Below are 21,140 nucleotides of genomic sequence, written 5' to 3' on the forward strand. Positions count from 1 at the left end.
TGAGGCTCGAAGTTCACCTGCATCCATAAGGAAAGCGCAGCGAGCACTGATTTGAGCCCTGAGACTTTATCCCCTTTCTGAATTTAATTCACAGTGATACTTAAAATAACTATAGGAAATCCTGCAAATGGACGGACTGTCCCCAAAATCTGAGCATCTTAAGGGTCACTAGTTTTGGCAACTTCAGCCCACTCCCCTTTACAAACTAATGGGCAGCCCTCCCACCAGGGTTAAACATTTTCATGAAACCTGCAGATGCTACTAACACTGACATTTAAATAACTTGGATTCTGCATGCTGCATGTTAAACAGCAAAATGACAGATCAGTTTCGAGAGGCAACAGTATCTGAATCGCCAGGCGCGGGGAGGTGATGAACGACCCATCTCATATAAAAGTGTAGATGATGCATGGCAATGATGGGAGTATTTTTCAAGTCATCAAATACTGGACTGGCCAGTTTGACTGTGTGATCTCTATAGCATTCAAGTAGAATAAATTCAGAGCCTTTGAGATTCAAATTCACCCCCTTGTGGGTGGACTCTGATAATTACCCGGTCTCACAGCAGACACTGAATATGAGGCATTTCACATGCAGTCAGGACGCTGGGGAAAAAAAAAAAAATGTTTTCATCTTGTTGGGATGAGATCTGAAAACTTTGAAGATGGGGCTGGGCTGGTGGAGGAAGAGCTTGCATAACAGATGGTTCTTTAAAACTTTTTTTAAAAGTGCTGGGCCTCTGGGCCTCATGTGGATCGTCCCACCCAAGAGGCAGCAAAATGAAAAAGAAAGCCCAGGCTGCTCTTCGCATTCTATATGGAAACCCAGTTCACCAAAATTTAGGAAGTCTGCCGCCAAGATAATCTTGGGCTCGAGGTGGGGCGCGGGGTGGGGGGGGTGTTTATAAGTGAGAGAAGGAACTGGGGAAGAATGGGGAAACGGGGATAGCCGTTCAGATTCCCGGCGACACGGCTGTCCCCTCGGTGAGCAGGTGAACCGTGACGCTCCGCCACTCCCGGGGGCCCGCGGACTGAGTGCCGAGGGGAGCGAGGCCGGGAGACCCTCAAGAGCAGGCCAGCTCTTCTTTTCATTTCTGGGTTGTTTAAATGTGTTTAACTCCTCCTGCAGCCCCTCACCCGGCGCACACGGGGGCCGCCCCCTCACCCCCACTCCCACTCGCGTCCCTCTGGCTTCCCCTCTACGCGCGGACACCTCCGCCCGAGCTTCTCCTTGGCCGCCGCGCTCAGACAGAGGTCGCCTCTCACTCGCTGTTAAGACCCGCCGCGTGCGCATCCCCCGCCCCGGGCCTGGGTGGGGTGGGAGGGGGCGAGGCGGGGTGAAGAGGTTGGGGCAGGCGAGGGGACTGGAGCCTGCGCCTCGTCCTCATTGGCTGGCGCCTGGTGTCCGACCCGAGTCCGGAGCCCGCGTCCCCATTCACTGTCATCACCCCTCATCCCCTCTTCCCCTACCCAGCCCTACTCACCTCCCTTCTCCTCCTCTTCCTCCCCTTCTCCTTCCCAGCCTCGCCTCCCGGGCTGGAGAGGACTGCTCCCGGACTGGCGAGAGGAATAGACGAAGCGACAGAGGGAGGCTGGAACTTCCTAACTCCAAGCCTGATAGTGAGCGGGAGGGAAGCCGAGACGGGCAAGGGGCGGAGAGGAGAGGAAAGGCGAGGAGGGAGAGGAGAGTGAGGCCAGAGAAAGCGCGCGCGAGAGACCCTGCGGATCCCGAGCGCTGGGCGGCGGAGGGCGGGGTGCAGGTTGCCCGAGCCGAGCCGTCCGGGAGCAGCGGCACCGCCGCGGCGGCAGCAGCTGGGCCGCCGCCTCCGCTGCGCGCCCGGAGCTCGGCCGTAAGCGCGTTCGCGCCCCGGGCAGCTGCGCCCTTGCCGGGCCGGACCGGGGCGCCCGGACGCGGTCTTCGCCTACAGCCCGCTGCCTCCTCCTCGCGGTTCGGGGGCGGCTCGGGAGCCGCAAGCCTGGACGGGGCTCGGGGGTCCTGACGGCAGCCCCGGAGGCGGCGGAGGCGCGCTCCTGCCGGCGGGCGAGGAAGCAGCCACCCGGTCGCCCCCTCCTTCTTCCCGGCGGAGTTGAAGCTGTGCCGCCGGCGTCCAGGTGCTGGGCTTCCGGACCGGCACGGACCCCCTACCCCGCCCGCGGCCGCCTTGTCATGCTGCCCAAAGTGGAGACGGAAGCTCTGGGACTGGCTCGGTCGCATGGGGAACAGGGGCAGATGCCGGAAAACATGCAAGGTAAGGAGGCGCTCGCGGCGCTTGGCTTCCGCGGCTCCAGCGCCCCGGGCTCGCCCCGCGGGCTGCAGCCGCCCGCCCTGCGCGGGAGCTTGACCGGCCGCCGAGCGCTGGTCGCCGCGGGGCTGCCGGGCTGCGGGGCGGCGCGCGGGCTTCGGGCCCCTTCCCCAGGGGCAGGCATAAAAGTTTATGGCTCTTGAACAATGCGGGGCGGGGATTTTCCAAGCAATGCCTAATTGGCCACTTCTCATTAAGAAAAGAGAGGCTTCGAGCTCTGGCTACTAGAGCGGGGCAGCTTCAGGCTAAAGATCTTGTTATTCTAAAGATCATTCTAAGGAACGGAATGTCTCGCGGGAAACCCGAGCAGGTTCCCAGTCGTTGGAATCGGCGGGAACTTGAACCAGGGCTCTTGAGCGGTGGAAGAACACTGCCTGGGAGAGTCAACTGCAGAGAGAGATGGAGCCTCGGGGAGAGCGGGCTTAGCGGTGTTAGGACGCATGGGCACCCCACAGCCCAGGCGCACCCAGGGAGCCGGCTCGAATTTGAACAACTTCATAAAACTGCAGGCAGAACTGGAGAGAACCAGTTATTCCCAGCCCATCCTCTGGTCGGGCGCTGCGGAGTGAGTGTTGGGCGGGAGCGGCGGTTTAGCCTCAAGCCCTTCTGTCTGAGACCTGGGAATCTGGAAGTCCTTTTTCATATCCCAGCTTTTGATTGCTAACAACAACAGCCAAAAAAAAAAGTAAATCCCGTAGGCAGTATTTTCGCCGCATTCCAAAATAAGCGAGTCTAGATCTGGACGTATTGAGCCCTTCAGAAGTTTATCGCAGTTGCTCGGGGCCGGGGAGGGAACAATGCTAGGAAAAGTCACCGGTGCCCTTCCATCCTCGCCCCTGCCAGCGCGCAGGATGTGCGGGCCGGCGGGCCTGTGATCCCGGAACGCTTCCTGCCATCCCCTTGAACGAACTTGAAAGGGCCGGGGAGGCGTTGAGAGCAGAGTTCAGGGCTGGTGCACGCGGCTGTGCGGGAGAGGCGGCGCTGGGCCCGGGGCCTGAGGTCGCCCCGCTGCTTTGAGAAGAGGGGGCGGCGGGAAGGCGTGCGTCCTGCTGGTGGGGTCGGATACCGCTCGCGGATCCTGGGGTCTCGCTCAGCCTCCAGGGAGGGCCGTGGACGTCCCCTGGGCCCGAGGCCCTAGAGTCTAACTTGTAGGTTGGCTAACGAGGGGACCCGGTTGGCCCAAAGAGGCTTTCCCTCTGGCACCTGGGATTCCGCGAAGGGGGTCGCAGGGGAAGCGGCGCCGGGGAGCTGCCTCCGAAACCCTCCGCCGCCAGCGGCCGCGAAGGACTATCCTTTGGGCGTCCTTGGGGACGGCGAGATTCTTGGGCCAAGGGAAAGTTTCTGCTTCTCCTTACCGCGCGCGTTTCTGGGCGACTCGGGAAAAGCAGCGGAGGGAGAAGCCGGAGCAGGAAGCCGGGGAGGCAAGAATCAGGGTTTGGGGGGAGATGGGAGGGAGATGCCATTGCAATATTTTCTTTGTAAAATTCGAGAGGGGCGTTCTCGACCCGACCTACTGCCCCAGAGCAGAAAGCTGGCTTTCCCTGGTGCCTAGGGCTCCGGGAAGCCTCCGGCCGCTGGCTCAGCCCCGGGGTCGAAAGCGGGTGGGCAGCGCCCGGGCGAGGCTTCCTCCAGGCCACGCGGCCTGCCGCCGGAGGGGAGCCCCTGCGCACAGGCACCCCAGGACCAGGCTCGCTTTGGTCTCGGCCGGGGACGCACCGCCGTCCGACCTGCGGGGCGGAGGGCCGGGGGGCAGAAAGAGGACCCGCTACCGGGTCCCGGGACAGTTCGGGGAACTTGTCCGCGCGCCTCTGAGGCCTTCGCTGTCCAAGGCCCCACCGCGCCCTCTACTTTGTCAAGACCGGGACTTATTTGCTCGGATGCACTCCGTGCTCCAAACGCTAACTTGGGTTAAGAGCACCTGGGCGCCTCTGAAAGGTGCCCCGGTCTCGCACCGCAGCGTCGGTCTCCCCACACGGCCTCTGCCTTTGAATTTTCCAAGAGGGTCCCCACCCCCAGCCCCGGTCTTTTGGGTGTCGGATCCCCGAGGCGCGCACCGGGTCGCCTGGAAACGGTTGCCTCTCCGAGCCTCTCAGATGCGAAGTTAAAGTTTACTTTGTTGGGGAAAGGGGGAGGGAGAAGAGAACACACTTGGTAAAGCACACCTTTTTCCGTCCCTAAAACGTGCCTCAAGACAATAATCACGAGCTTTAGGAGGGATGGGGCTATTAACAAACTTCTGGAACTCTCAGCCCCGGCCAAAGCCCCAGGTTCCCCAAACGCGAGCGCGGACCTCTCAGGGCACCGCCGGGAGAACTGCGCTCTGCGTCTCTTTATTTCTGTTTCTCGGAGCCCACACGTCTGCCTCGGCTAGAACATCTCTTCCCGGGACCCCCACCCCCCACCCCCCAAACTCTGGCTAACTCACCCAGGTTTATGCCCCAGCCCAGGGCTCTGAGTTCCTGGGAGAGAGCCGGCCCCACTCTGCCGGTCGCGGCTCAGCCGAGAAGCGCTGCAAGGACCCTCACCCCGACGGCCCTTTCCGGAGGCCCCCAGAGTCCGTAAAGAAAACAGAACTTTATTTTAAAGAGAGAAAAAGAAAATCAGTAATCATTGGCAAGGAGGCCACTATGGTGATAGAGCGGCCGAGTACTTTGGGGGTGGGCTGGGGGCTGTTTCTCCCTTTCCTATTTGGTAAACAAATCAGAGGAAGCTTCTGCCCGGCCCTCGGTTCCCCGTCCACCCCCTCCCGCCCCGCCCCGCCCCCTGCAAATGCCACTGATTAACTTAAAACAAACTTGACTGGGGCGTTTGTGCGCCTGTGTGTAGCCGAAAGTTGAGCAAGGGGCGAGAGGCGAATGCGCCCGGGGTTTCACCGGAGGTGCCGGGAGGCTTCGGGCGGCGGCCGGGCTGCGCGGACCTGCCCTCGCCATCCGTCCCCCGCGGCGCGCGCTGCGAGGCTCGATCGGCGAGGACCGAGTCTCCGGGAGGGACCGGATCAGGTATTATCTGGGGTCTCCGGGCCACTGCCTCTGCTATGCAGTTTATCCATCTTGGAGCTGTGAAGACGCCTTCGCGGCGCTGCGTCGGAAGGAAGGCCGGTTACCCGATCCCTGCAGGGAGCCGCGCAGAGCCGCGGCCTGATTTCTGTTTAACAGGGCGAACTCGAGGTGTTTATATTTTGCGGTGATGATCGGAAACATGTGAAGTTCATTAAACGACTTCAGTACTTGGCGACGAAACCAAACCCTCGTGTGTATCTTTTCCTTTCCTTCTTTTTCTTCTTCTTCTTTCTTTTTTTTTTTTCGTCCGGGCGTCCTGCCTTTTGCCTTTTTATTTTTACAGGAGATTTTTGCAAAGTGTGGAGGGGAAAGCCCTATCAATACGTAACTGAATGTTTGGATTAATCTAACAGATCTGAACGCTGGGAGCCGCAGGCTGTGGTTAAATTGGGGCTGCTGAGAAGGTTTCTGCGGCATCCGTTCCCCTGCCAAGTGTTTGCATGTTGGTGTTGCTTTCCCCAAGCACCCTTATAGTTCGGTGCACTTTGAGCAAACTCGTACCGGTGGGAAGATAACGCCGTGTGCTCCTTTCTCTCCCTTAGGCAAAGGTGACATTTTGGAACTTAACGTCAAGGAGGTTTAAAAGAAACTCAAAGTTGTTACTTTATGCAATTCTTGTTTCTATTCTGATCTGTTGCTTTGCAGAGTTAGGGGGACTCGTGTTCAACAGTGGTCAGCTTAAGAATTTTTAACGCCAAGAAATTAGAATTATTTTTAAATTAAAATAATGCAAAGCGCATGCCAAAAGATGTTTTACTTTCACTGTATGAGAATAGCTCTCTGCAGTACATCTGGGTAACACATTTTTATTTTCTATTTTACCTGGTGATGTTTGCCCATCAGTCACCAAAATGGTTTTTATTGCAGGATTAAAACCTACCTAGTAAATTAATCGGATATGTGCATGCATTTCTCTTGTTTCAGTGTCTCAGTTTAAAATGGTGAATTACTCCTATGATGAAGATCTTGAGGAACTCTGTCCCGTTTGTGGAGATAAAGTGTCTGGGTACCATTATGGGCTCCTCACCTGTGAAAGCTGCAAGGTTTGCCTTCTCCGTTGCTACCTGAGAAATACAATGTTCGAAACCAAAATAAACCATTGGATTACTTCTTAAAGCTAAATATAGGCTGTCTTTTTCGGACTCAATTAAAAATGAGAGAGGGAATGAGTGAGTCTTAGTGAGATGATTCTTCGAAATATGTGTCCAGTTTAATTCAAAAGGCAAAGAGATTTATGCTGTTTAGAAAACTTTGCCAGTCTCATGGCTTTAAAATAGTTTATGGTAGGAAGGTGATAGAGCTGTAGAAAGACTTCTATTTCTAACGGTCCAAAGTATTGATTTTGCTTGACTTATATATATTTAAAGCATCGTTGTTCTTGAGAGTGAACATGACAGAGTATTTCCCAAATACATTTTAACTTCAGAGTATTCTGTGCTACACGTCCAAACATTTTTTTACCCACAGACATAAAAGTCTAAATTCCCAACTGCATGATTTCATCCTGATTTATTCCAAAAATAATTTTTAAGATTTTTTTGAAATCTATATCATAAAGAATTAGAAACCAGATCTTAAGTTTATAATAAGAGTAGTTTTCATAAATATATTATATGACCTGTTTAAATGCAAGAAATTTTAATATGCAAGATGTACTGTATTATTACTAACAATGTCAACTATACATTAAGGATTTATCTCAGACCTTTTTCATATATTCCCAGTAAATCTGATACCCCCTATTTTTCAACATTTTTAAAAGTAGAAAACTCAGTACAATTACTTAAACCACTGCCAAGAAAATCCCTTCTTTCTTTATAACAAAGTAAGATGGTTTCACTTTGTGGCTAGTAGGACAAACAGAATATACCATCCAAGCTGTTATTATGTTACAAAGCTACAGATTTTATTTTTGATTAATTCTTGTGGGTGAAATATAAGGAAGGCATACACTCTGCTAAAATTCAGCTCTCTGCTATATATGCTTTTTTCCCTCATGAGTTTCACCTTTTTCTTTACACAGTTCCCCAACTTGAATGTATTCCAATGGAATTATGAACACTTTCCCATTTTATTCTTTAAATCCTTTTGCTTTTAACTATCTAGTGCTGACATTTGTAAAAAATCTGAGGTGTTTTGCTATTCCATTTTTCCATTGCTATTTTACAGTAGTTTGCCACTGAAATTGTATCAGACTACTTAAAAACAATGCCACTCTCTATATAAGTGCCTTATCTGGAATATGAAGGTTAATAGGAAAACAGATTTTCTTCAAAAAATTACTGGTTAATATGCATGTATTTTCCCCTGAATGCTGAGATAAGATGGTGTGTAGCTAAAGCTCCCCAAGATTTGATACGATTCTTGAAATATAACTCTGATGCCAGAAAAATCTCTACCATATCCTGGTTTTGGAGGGTTGATCTTGTTAAAATGTAAAACAAACCACAGAACCACATAAGGGCTCAAACGGTGCAATGAAAAGATTTACTGGTGATTTCCTTAAAATGAAACAATGGAAGAGACGGGTGTTAGCTTTATAATATGTCTCACTATTTTCTCTTATAGGGCTTTTTTAAGCGAACAGTCCAAAATAATAAAAGGTACACGTGTATAGAAAACCAGAACTGCCAAATTGACAAGACACAGAGAAAGCGTTGTCCTTACTGTCGATTTCAAAAATGTCTAAGTGTTGGAATGAAGCTAGAAGGTAAGTTTTTTCTAAAGACCACTGCCTGTTAAAACTCTCCAAGGACATAGGATTTAAAACAACATTGTACTTATAACATGGTAATAGTATTTTCCTAGTCTTTTAACACTATTGACAATAAGATCTTTTGATGTTTTGTCAGCAGAATAGTCCGAGTCTCATTTAAATGCTGGTGAAATTTACTAGGAAAAAAAGTCTAATACCAGAGTTTCGCCTCCTCACCTCTTTTTTTATTTTGAGGAGCATATGCATTTCATAGGTTAGATGAAAGGTCAGGTTAGATGAAAGCAAGACTAACATGATTCAGCTGAGAACAGGTAAAAATAATTTGCCAAAATATTTTTTAAAATCCTTTAAGTTTTCAAATCAGGAAAAAAAGTTTGATTTTAATCTTTTTAAATAGGTACACTTGTCATAATTGTTGCTATTAGTTTCATGATTCCTGAAAAAGAGTTAAAGCCTTTAATTATAAAAAGATTTTGTCATGTAGAGTAACATTTTTGATTGTGTGGGAAAGCACATTTCTTTTTTTTTTTTTTTTTAAGATGATGATTGAGTGCAAAATAAAAAAATTTTTTTGAGAAGCAGGAAACATGAAAAATAATGAACCATTACATCGGTAGCATTGGTATGACAAGAACAAGAGAATGGTTCCTCAAAAGCCACATTAAACTTTATGTTGAAAAAGTAGAACCTGCATTTACGATGTACAGATTGGCAGGAAGTAACGTTTAATATGTGACTTCTGTAAATAATTTGTAGTTCATGGACTATTATGGTGTGTTGCTGTTTTTCAGCCTCTGACCTACTGACTTTCCAGAGATTAAATATATTGTAAATAAAGTAACAAGAAGTGATACAGATCCCTGAGATGTGCCAGATACAGGAGTGCATTTTATTTGATCAGTGAGGCACAGACTAGTTGTGTTTGGGGCTTTTCTGTTGTGTGGCACTCAGACCTGATGGCAATACTCAAAAAATTCCAGATACGTCTGCTGAATTGCTAATAGGTTCCTTCCCAATAGAAGTAGCCACTTGGGTTATCAGGAGGACTGTTAAGTCAGTGTTGCTTTTAAGACAAGATCGAGAAAAGAAATAACTGATTCTTGTTAATTTCTTCGTTACCAATCCCTGTTATTATTTTCCAAACAGCAAAACAGTGTGGTAGATGCTTACTATAGTATGAGACTCAGAAGATAAAATGTTAAAAATTAAATGTTGTGATTGCATGTGATGTCATTTGATTCCTTTTTTTCTTAACAAAGGGAAAAGGTTACATTTCTTTACCTTAAAAAGTGTGCTTTCTTAACAGTAAGTCACTTGCAGTGCATGCTCATGCTTTGTTCACAGTGATATGAAACAATTAAGTATTCAATAAATTATCATCCAGATGAAAAACTCTTTATTATCTTGTGCAGTGTTCTGGATACCTAGCATTCACAATAAATTTTTAATGCTATACTAATCCGAAGATGAAAAGCTCAAAAACTTAACCTCCAGCAATTTCAGTATGTCACAAGCTGTCAGAGGGTTGCTGGGTCCTATCTAATTGCCACTGGCCACCATGAGCTAGGAGAGTCCCGCTAAGTAAATTACTAGACGTGGCCCCAGACGCCACATAGCATTGTGACGGTGGACCGTTTTGACAGCTTCTGAAATGAATTTGCTTTAATTATGTCCAGTTCGGCTTAAGTGAAAAACAATAACCGGTGGCTCCCTGGTGTGTGCCCGTCAAGTCCAGGTGAGGATGATTTTCCAAGAAGAGCATGTACCTAACACTTTTTGCAGCAAATTAACCAAAAGACTTTGAGAGAGAAAGATGTTCTAAGGAAAAATAGTCACAATTGAATCCAGAAATGGCTCCTTTGATTTTTTTTTTTTTTCCCCTTTTAGCAGTTTGGGTTTCCATAAAGAGAATCACAGCATCCCTGGCGTGACAGACCCTGATCCTCTTCCTTAACAACATGAAGCATCTCCTGTGTGTAGCAAAAATTAGGAAGTCTCTGCAGTCGCCAAAGGGTTAATATGTCCCTACGTATCCGAAATATTTTTTTGATGACAAACACACTTGGAGGAAAGAATTCATAAATAAAGAGGGCATGGCTCTTTTTTGGCTATTGTAGTGAAAACAACCACACACAGACCACTTCCGGTCCATTTTCAGCCTTTCTAACTATCTGGAGATCTGGAGAATGCTAATAATTTACATCTTCTTTTTACCCTTACTTTCTTTTTTTTTTCTTCCCCCATCCCAACAGCGGTAAGGGCGGACCGAATGCGTGGAGGGAGGAATAAGTTTGGGCCCATGTACAAGAGGGACAGGGCCCTGAAGCAACAGAAAAAAGCCCTCATCCGAGCCAATGGACTTAAGCTAGAAGCCATGTCTCAGGTGATCCAAGCCATGCCCTCCGAGCTGAGCATCTCCTCTGCAATTCAGAACATCCATTCTGTCTCCAAAGGCCTACCTCTGAACCACGCTGCCTTGCCTCCTACAGACTACGACCGGAGTCCCTTTGTAACGTCCCCCATCAGCATGACAATGCCACCTCCTGGCAGCCTGCAAGGGTACCAGACCTACAGCCACTTTCCCAGCCGGGCCATCAAGTCTGAGTACCCAGACCCCTACACCAGCTCCCCGGAGTCCATCCTGGGCTACTCCTACTTGGACACTTACCAGACCAGCTCCCCAGCCAACATGCCCCACCTGATCCTGGAACTGCTGAAGTGTGAGCCCGATGAGCCCCAGGTCCAGGCCAAGATCATGGCCTATTTGCAGCAGGAGCAGGCGAGCCGCAGCAAACACGAGAGGCTGAGTACATTCGGGCTCATGTGCAAGATGGCAGATCAGACCCTCTTCTCCATCGTGGAGTGGGCCCGGAGTAGCGTCTTCTTCAGGGAGCTCAAGGTACGTGCCAGCCCTCGGGGGCTTAGAGCTCCCCTTCCCGGAGACCCGGGGCTCTGTGGTCCCTGCTTAATAGGGTCTTGGTGCGGAAAACACGTTTTCCTTACTTTTCTTCTTCGTAAAATGATGTTTTCGACCTTGACTTCAGAACTATTTGCAGCTTAACTTTATGGGGCTTTTCTTGCCTGTAGCTCTTCATCTGGGGACATGGCGTTTCATGTCAAATAGGGGAAAGTTGGTTGTTGTTTTTTTTTTTTTCTGAGTAGGAGAATGTCTTTACTTACTCCCTTTAACCTCAGATGGTTTATGGCTAAAAAACTGAAGCCAGTGTGAAACAGAACCTAGCAAACTTTTAAAAAATTACCCAGTAAAAAGCTCTGTTATAATGGTGCCATTTTAGAAGGAAAAAAAGGCCAACATTTAGTTGTGTTTAGACACTAAAGAATGCAAGTGGTACCACTGGTTAGTAGTTAGCAAGTAGGTATTTACTACCTGTTTACCTTGACATTAGGTTGGTAGAGCCTTTGTTTTCGGAGCAGATTCCAATAGGATGTTTACTGCTGTTGGCTGGGGAATGGGCCCATGGCAAATGCTAGCCTGCTTGGCTGGGCTTTGCCACTCATAATCCATGTCTGTCGTTGATTTTAATGGATCGGTACATTGTAAACACAGCCCTTGTTTGTCTAAGGATCTCTGTTTAACTACATAATTATTTTATTTCCTGAAACTGAAGACCGAATTAATATGGGAAAGTTATAGGGAAGTTTGGGATCCGAGAGTAGCTACCAAACTGTATTTGGTGGTCAGTGATTTCATTCTCTGTGTTGAAAACAAAACTGAATCCTGGGTTCGATTTCTAGTCTGTCTGTCACAAAATCAATTTCTTCCTGTCCCTGTGGCTGCCTCAGACACCTAGGACTTTGGGAGGAGATTTAAACATCTCTGAGAGAAGGACAGTACAAAGCAGACTTTTCATTTAAAGGTTTCTGTTTAAAGTGGTGTGTGCGCGGATGGGCTGGGGAACGTGGAAGCCACGTGCAAACGGAAAACAGTGCTTTCCGTGGCCGTCTTCACCTGGCACTGTGATCTGCAACAAAAAAATTATCTGAATGGATCCGAGTAAGTTACTAGGCTACCACCAGCCTGCTGTTAGGATGCTGAGCGGTCCAGCCCTACCGTCTAGGCCTCTATCCCGCGCGTACAGACGGCTGATGGCGGGGATCCCTCGGGGGGGCGAACAGAATGCACTGTTAGCTGTCAGGCCAGACCCTCTGAGGATGGAACCACCCTGGGATAGTCAGGGCGCTTGTCATTAGAAACCAAACCAAACCAAAGTTTCCCGGCGCTCTTAGGTTCACGACTTTGTCCCTTAAGAGAACAGGTAAGAAATTGGAAAATGAAAATGAAAATGATGATTTTACATACAGCCTGAAAGGGTTAGGAAATGTACAAGTGAGGAAAGCACAGCCTTCCAAGTCAGAGGAAACCAGTTTGCATTAGATCTTTGCTACTTAGTAACTGTCTTTGTGGGCAGGTCCTCAATCTCTGAGCCTTAGTTTTCTTTTTTTTTTTAATATATATATATATTTTTTTAAATTTATTTATTATTTTTGGCTGCATTGGGTCTTCATTGCTGCGCGTGGGCTTCCTCTAGTTGCAGGGAGCGGGGGTTACTTTTCGTTGCGGTGCGCGGGCTTCTCATGGCGGTGGCTTCTCTTGTTGCAGAGCACGGGCTTTAGGCGCGTGGGCTTCAGTAGTTGTGGCACACGGGCTCAGTAGTTGTGGCTCGCGGGCTCTAAAGCGCAGGCTCAGTAGTTGTGGCGCACGGGCTTAGTTGCTCCGTGGCATGTGGGATCTTCCCGGACCAGGGCTCGAACCCGTGTCCCCTGCATTGGCAGGCGGATTCTTAATCACTGCACCACCAGGGAAGCCCGAGCCTTAGTTTTCTTGTAGGTAAAATTGTAGGTGTGGTGTTTGGGGGGTGATGGAGGGTATGGAGGGAATAGCAATACGTGTATTGAAGAGGTTTTTCGAGGAATAAATGAGACTATATGGGCAAAGCATCTAGTCCTGGGAACCCGGCCTATATTATATACTCAATAAATCAGTGCTATTTTAAAATTGCTCTTATTGTTTTATGACAAGTCTGTGGAGGCTTTATGTATTACTCTTATATTCAGGAAAAAAACATGCACTTGTACTCTGATTAGTTTGACATTGGAAAACAGTATTACCACATGTGTGGCAGAAAGTAAAATTGTATAATAGTCATTAACTACTGCCAGTTGAAGACCTCAAATTTGTCAGGCAGTTAGTTGGTGTAAGATGGATGCAGAGTGGAATAAGACAGAATATTTGCTCTCAAAGATTTTATGATAAGACAATTTCATAAATATCTATTCAAAAAAAAAGACCGTTGAAGTCTGCTTCACAAAAGTGTGGGGAAAGAAATCATGTGTATTAATTACGTGTGAAAAAAGAAAGGAAAGTTATAAAGTGAATATAGAGCCCCCCAGGCAGGACTTTAAGAGTGCTAGGAAAACACTCTCTCCAAATTTCTCTTTTCTTTTCCCTGTAATTAAATGGTATGAGATTCTTTTCTAGGGCATGAGAGTTCATATTTGGCTAAAATGTAAACACTTTTGAGAGCGGGACATATTAAAGCAATATCAGTCATTTATACTGTTGTTTAAGGCATTTATCAGTCTTTCATGAGAATATGCTTTTAAGAGGGAAAGGGAACAGATACAAACCCTGGGGGTGACACCTGTACAGGGTGGGAGGTGCCCCCAGGAGAAAGAGACAAACTGGACCCACTTCACCATTTGCCTTGGGCTTACATTGATTCCGTTTAAGTATTTTCCAGAGAAAGAGAAGTAGAATTTCAGAATAACTTAGGGGTCGTTTAAATATGGAGTTGCGAGGTGACCATTTGCTTCAGAAGAACTCCTTTTCCTTTGTTTATAAATTTACTTTGTGGAAACCAGACCAAGGCGTTTGAAGCCAGCATGGAGACGTGGGTTGCCGTGTATTTCTCCAGGGCAGAGGGTTTCAAACTTCTGAACTAAGACCTGCAGTAAGAAATATATTCTACCCTGAATCCTGGTGTACCAAACACATCACACACACATACACAATGCACACACGCACACACGCATACAACTGAGCCAGAGTTCCACTAGACAGTACATGATTTTGTCCATGCCATGCACTCTGATATTTTCTATTCTGTTCTGCTTTAGTCTAATTTCATGCTTTTTAAAAATTTCTGGTCATGACCCACTAAATTGATTTCACGACCCACTAATAAGGCATGACCAGCAGTCCGAGAAACACTGCTCCTGGAAAGGTGTCATGGGCCTTCTGGGCGTTGTCTACCTGCCACCACTAAGAACGACTCCTGGACAAGGCCTCTCCCCAACACCACCACCCCCCACCCCCGCCCCCCGCCTGGCCTCCAAGACATCCCCGAAACCTGCAGCCTGGTCCCTGCCTACCTTCCTGCAAAACTTGTGATTTTTTTTTTTTTTTAAACTTGTGATTTTAAAAATATCGTTTGGGAAGATGAATGCTCCCCTTTACACATTTGTCTTTTTCTTGTTAACGTCACTGCAAATGACCCATCAAGCGATATACTTATAGGGCAGATCAGATTGCTTATACCTCTACAACCCCAAGATGAAAAGGCACATATTTGCTCCCGGAGAGTAATAGGATAATAAGGCAATTTTGCAAATGACCCCTTGCTCGCTCTCCCAGGACAAGTTACACTCTCTCCGTGGATAAGAAGAGGGCATACAGATTCCATTTGTTTACTATTTAAGGGATCAGAAGGGCCAGAGGAAATTTGGTGGGTTGTTTTGTTTTTCTACATAGTTACAAGGTGCAAAAAGAGATATTCTGGTTCCCATTCAAAATATTGGAACGGGAAAGAGGAAAGTATAACTCCCAAACACGCATCTTGAGACATAGCACATGAACAGCAAAAATAGAAAAAGAAAAATACAATATACTCATAGAAAGCATGCAATTTCAGAGCTGGATGATGAGCAGGGAAAAAGAGATAGAGGGTACATGTAAGTGAGCTGTTTCGTTTTTCTCTCTACCGGTAAGGAACAATCTTGATCTCCATCCAAAAGCATGGCGTGGAAAAGTTGAAATTAACACCCTGAAACTAGTAGGTTTCCAAACAGCACGTGTGCATCCAATGATACCCCTTGCCTAGAAACCACAGATTTTCCAGATCTGGAAGAGACGGTGGGGGTCGTTTGATTCTACCCCCTCCATTTACATACGAAGAAGCTGAGGCAGGGGGCCTGTGGCTTGTACCAGATTATACAGCTACCGAAGGGCAGAACTGGGACTGGTCGATTCAGGTTCCCAGAAGCTGTGCTTCTCCGCAGCCCTGCCCCCCACCCCCCAATGCACACACACAAAGGAGCCGTGTAACCTTTGACTCCAAAAATACACGCCTTCGCCAGCGAAGCTAAAGCAAATCTCCACGTTATCAGAAGTCCATCACTACCACCCAATTACTAAATCACTAATAATCAGGGAGATAGATTTTCTCTGAGCCCAGACGACCCCTGGGAGTGAGTGAGTCACTTTAGAAAGCTACTATAATTCTCGCAGGCCACTGGGGCATCATTCAGTGAAGTGCATCTACCAGCCGGCACTTCTGAGCCCTGGAGGAGTGTCCAGAGCTCTCTGAGTGCCTTTCCCTCTGCACACAGCCCTCTCTCTGGGAGAATCTGGTGTGGCAACCACGTGCGGTTCTGTTCTGCAGGAAAATGGCTAAAGGAAGTTACGTCCTGGGTCCTACGTGATGCTGGGTGTAACAGCATGGGTTCCTTTTTATGTATGTTTGCGAAGATAGGAAGGAAGAGAATTTAGGATTGTAACCAGTTGATAGATGGGCCGCGAATTACTGAAGTATGACGATATTTTTGGGGTAGTATCATACATTCACTATACCTTCAAATCCTTTTTTCATTTTTGGCTGCGTTGGGTCTGCATTGCTGCGCGCGGGCTTTCTCTAGTTGCGGCGAGCGGGGGCTACTCTTCGTTGCGGTGCACGGGCTTCTCATTGCGGTGGCTTCCCTTTGTTGCGGAGCGCAGGCTTTAGGCGCGCGGGCTTCAGTAGATGTGGCACACGGGCTCTAGAGCGCAGGCTCAGCGGTTGTGGCGCACGGGCTTAGTTGTTCCGCGGCACGTGGGATCTTCCCGGACCAGGGCTCGAACCCGTGTCCCCTGCATTGGCAGGCAGATTCTTAACCACTGCGCCACCAGGGAAGTCCCTCCCTTCAAATCTTTAAACCTTGTCTGTCTTACAGTGGCCTATACTCTTGACTTTTCCTTGTGTTTTTGGAAATCAAGAGCGAATTCCAGAATCCCCCCTTCCCCCCCGCCCCGCCATATCATAGAAAGCACTGTCTTTGTGAGTCAAGAAGATTGTGCTTTTTTCTTTCCGCTATTTTTCTCCCATCTGTGTCTTGAGTATCTCACAAACACAAGAGCAGTGAGAAAATAATTCCCACTTTGTTGAACAACTAATGAATCTGGAGGATCTATTTGATCTTCTAATGAGACCAGATGTCTTCAGAGGATTCTGGGAATGGGTATAGAAGAACTTCCCCTCCGTGAATGATTCTGATACATGGAGGAATAAAAAAAAAATTCTAAATTAATCCTGAGTGAAACACATAACTAGTGTTCCTGTGGAAAATAGGGCTCAGAGGCTCAGGGAGTTTGTGCCAAAGGAATTCAGCCGTGCCGAAGCCAGTTTTCTCGAAAGTGAGGAGACTGGGGGTGGGAGCAAGCCTTTTCTCTCTGCTCTGGTGCAGAAGCTTTTTGAGCAGAGTTTTATTTATTTATTTTTAACACCCTAGATCACTTTTCCCAAGCCTTAGTTCACTTCTCCCAACCAATATAGGTCTGCGGTTTGAGATAATGTTGGATTTGCCCCAACTTTTTTTTTTTTTTTATTGGAGTACAGTTGCTTTACAATGTTGTGTTAGTTTCTGCTGTGCAACGAAGTGAATCAGCTCTATGTAAACCTATATCCCTTCCCTCTTGGACCTCTCCCCCTCCCCCCGTCCCCCCCATCTAGGTCATCACAGAGCACCAAGCTAAGCTCCCTGTGCTATACAGCAGGTTCCCACTAGCTGTCTATTTTACAGAGGGTAGTGTGTATATGTCAATCCTAATCTCCCAATTCGTCCCACCCTCCCCTTCCCCCGCTGTGTCCACATGTCCCTTCTCTACGTCTGCATCTCTATTCCTGCCCTGCAAATAGGTTCATCCGTACCATTTTTCTAGATTCCACATATATGTTAATATACAATACTTGTTTTTCTCTTTCTGACTTACTTCACTCTGATGACAGAATCTAGTTCCATCCACATCCCTACAAATGACCGAATTTCATTCCTTTTTATGGATTTGCCCTAATTTTAAGCCATGTTTAATGGACTTGCTTAACCCTTCTTTTCTCTGTGTGTGTGTGTGTGTGTGTGTGTGTGTGTGTGTGTGTGTGTGTGTTGGGGGGCAGTGTGTGCATCATGTTTTCCCACATTCACCCGCCGTCCTGCTCCCCTTTGATTCCACCTGAGCTTTGGGGTTCAGGGTCACATACCCAGAATTATAGTCTGTCACTTTACTTACCTGTGTTTTCATTTCTTGGGATGCAAAGTAGTTCCTCCTGGAAGCAAATGATCAGTATTGAAGTGATTTCCCATCAAGGGGGGATAAGTGTTTCTTTCTGAAGGCAAATTAAAATATCTATGACCAGTCAACATACTCATCAAAAAGAGATCAGAAGAAAAGAAACCCAACCCTTCGTAGGTTTACAAGGAAATGAGAAAACTGGCTTTTCTTCCACCGGGGCTGGGAAGTTTTGTTCTGCCTTTGAATTTGGAGGGAACATTGGAATCTGCAGGTCTGATTCCATGACTCGGGGCTCTCCAGGCATCAGACATCTGTTTCTGTGATTCCCTCCAGGCAGACCCGGCACAGCAGCCTCTGGGCTGCTTGATGGTGCTGAGAATGTATACGATTCTAGCCTTCCTCGCTTGTACAGGCACGGGGCTTACTGCACCCGTGTGGGTTACTGATTGAGAAATCCATTCTTTAGACTTTAGCGTCCTCTTGGTCACCGTCCCATCAATGCCTGTTTGTGCTATAGGTGTTGTTCTTTGGTGGAAATGGCCCCCTGACTGCGGAGATGTGGCTTCTCCACCTTCTGTGTTCCTTTTTAAAGTATTACATTTGCTTTATTTAGAGAGGATGCATCTGCAAACTGCAGACTCGGTTTAGACTCTAACTTCTCGAAGCTTGGTTTCAGCGTAGCCAAGCGTTAGTCGTTTCCATGCTAGTCGTTTCCTCCCTGGGAAGCCAGGAGATGTGGTCGAAGCAATGATGATGGCTTCATACCGGGTTTGCTTGTTCGCACACCCGATACGCTTCCTGTTCCTGTTAATCTATTTTGTTTTTTAATTTTTGACTGTGTTGGGTCTTCGTTGCTGTGCACGGGCTTTCTCTAGTTGCGGCGCACGGGCCTCTCATTGCGGTGGCTTCTCTTGTTGCGGAGCACGGGCTCTAGGCACACGAGCTTCAGTAGTTGTGGTACGGGGGCTCAGTAGTTGTGGCTCGTGGGCTCTAGAGCGCAGGCTCAGTAGTTGTGGCACACGGGCTTAGTTGCTCTGTGGCATGTGGGATCTTCGCAGACCAGGGCTTGAACCCGTGTCCCCTGAATTGGCAGGCGGATTCTTAGCCACTGCGCCACCAGGGAAGCCCCCTGTTAATCTATTTGTTATCTACCAGCATCGTGGGGAGCATGGGAATAGCCAGCCATACCCAAGGAACCCGTGTTTAACTGGCTGGGCCATTGTCAGGTGTCTGAAATGAACAATGAGGGTAGGAAGAAAATGGGCATCTTCCTTGCTCTGCTCAAGGTCAGGTGGTGAAGGGAAGAGAGGTCCCTTTTATTGGGTGCTCACTCTTTGCCTGCTCTAGGACTGGGTGCCTCAGGCCCTTTTCTGGTCCGCTCCTTAGGGCAGCTCCGGAAATTGAGGACAGGACAAGGTCTCCTTTGGTCTTAGAGAGGGAGAGGGAAAGCCCTGAACCACTGCTGTCACATAACGTGGTCCTTCCAGAGGACACGTCCATCCCTCCCTTATGGGCCCAGAGAGACACGGAGTTAATTGATTAATAAAAGTTTGTTAACTAGGTTTTTATTTTTTAATTTTTTAAAATTTATTTTATTCAAGTATAGTTGATTTACAATGTGTGAATTTCTGCTGTACAGCAGTGACTCAGTTATATATATTCACTTTCATATTCTTTTCCATTATGGTTTATCACGGGATATTGACTATAGTTCCCTTTGCTATACAGTAGGACCTTGTTGTTTATCCATTCTATATATAATAGTTTGCATCTGCTAATCCCAAACTCCAAATCCATCCTTCCCCCAACCCCCCTCCCCCCTGGCAACCACAAGTCTGTTCTCTATGTCTGTGAGTCTGTTTCTGTTTCGTAGATAAGTTCATTTGTGTCATATTTTAGATTCCACAGATCAGTGATATCATATGGCATTTGTCTTTCTCTGTCTGATTTACTCCACTTAGTATGATCATCTCTAGGTCCATCCATGTTGCTGCAAATTGTATTATTTCATTCCTTTTTATGGCTGAGTAGTATTCCACCATATATATACATATATTTATATATATATGTATATATATATATTACACACACATACATACACACCACGTCTTGTTTATCCACTCATCTGTCGATGGACATTTAGGTTGTTTCCATGTCTCGGCTATTGTAAACATTGCTGCTATGAACACTGGGGTGCGTGCATCCTTTTGAATTAGAGTTTTGTTTGAATATATGCCCGGGAGTGGGATTGCAGGAAACTCTACTTTTAGTTTTTTAAGAAACCTCCACACTGTTCTCCATAGCGGCTGCACCAATTTACATTCCCACCAACAGTGCAGGAGAGCTCCCTTTTCTCCACACCCTCTCCAGCATTTATCATTGTAGGCTTTTTAGTGATGGCCATTCTGACCGGTGTTAGGTGTTAACCTCATTGTACTTTTGCTAACTTGGTTTTTAAACAACCAAGTTTTTTAGTCAAATAATCTGTTAGTACCAGCAAAATTAACCGAGGCACTTGAATCAGTTCGGGGATGGGTGGGGATCAGGAATGAGAAAGATGGAGGAAGAAACAAAGACATGGGAAAAAAAAACCTCAGCAGGTAACCTGCCCCTGAGGCTTGGAGCTCCATTAATAGGTGAGGGTTTAGGGAAGACTCCAGGCTAACAGAAAATACTTCCATTTTTCCTCGACTGCAGAGTTTGGATAATAGGTGAGAATAATACCCGCCATTTATTGAGTTTTTACTGTGAGTCAGACAGTTGTTAAGTGCTTTACCAGTACTGCATCTCACTTAATACTAATTAATCCCTGGGCAGCGGGCATGTTTGCTCCCAGCGTGCAGAGTAGGCTACCAAGACCTAAAGACTTTCACCGATTTGCCCCAAGTCCCATGGCTAATAAGTGGTAACTATGTCATCGAAACAAAAAATGTATATGGCGGTCTTTTGTAAACTATGCCCATCTCAATACCCCTTTACAATAGGTCTTAAAGGACCTCTATGACTCTTAAACTACAGAGAGCAGTTTCTTAAATTGGCCCAAGAACATGTAAATTCTTTCTTTCTTTTTTTAATTGGAGGGCGACCTTGTAGGGCTGGAATCCGGAACCGTTTGCTTCCGGAGAAGATGAGGAGTTTGCCATTGGCGGCAGACTCTGGAGCTTCTAAACCTTCATCTGTAAAAGGGGCTGTAACTGGGGGGGCCGCAGAAGGAAGCCATTGGGTGCAGCAGGGGTGTGGTCTTCTTGACTTGGGGACACGGGGCAAGCTGTCCCCACCCGCCCACCGCCAATGCCCAGCACCAGTTCCTACCACACAATCATCAGAGGCAGGTGCATCAGTCTGTCTGCTTAGAAGCAGGTACACACTTGTTTGCTGAGAACAGCGAGGGTCCCTGCTCACTCCAAGACCTGCGTCTGCCCAGCAGGACACACAGACTGCTCACAGATCTTACAGAAAGTCCGAGATGTTCATTCCTCAGTGTCAGGGAGGGGGAGCTCC

At 47.5% G+C, this 21,140-nt stretch overlaps 1 protein-coding gene across 5 annotated transcripts in view; it reads left to right on the forward strand.

Annotated features, from left to right (window-relative positions):
• NR5A2 (nuclear receptor subfamily 5 group A member 2) overlaps positions 1-21,140 on the forward strand; it is a 128,128-nt gene that overhangs the window by 9,118 nt on the left and 97,870 nt on the right. For 2 of the 5 annotated variants that reach the window (XM_036829337.1, XM_036829345.1), the window contains 3 exons: positions 6,286-6,404; positions 7,930-8,071; positions 10,330-10,976. In XM_036829337.1, coding sequence (XP_036685232.1) covers positions 6,286-6,404; positions 7,930-8,071; positions 10,330-10,976 — 908 coding nt within the window. The other 3 variants (XM_036829328.1, XM_036829364.1, XM_036829355.1) reach the window with 3 other exon arrangements.

Source organism: Balaenoptera musculus, chromosome 1 (genome assembly GCF_009873245.2).
Source record: "Balaenoptera musculus isolate JJ_BM4_2016_0621 chromosome 1, mBalMus1.pri.v3, whole genome shotgun sequence".
Lineage (NCBI taxonomy): Eukaryota > Metazoa > Chordata > Mammalia > Artiodactyla > Balaenopteridae > Balaenoptera > Balaenoptera musculus.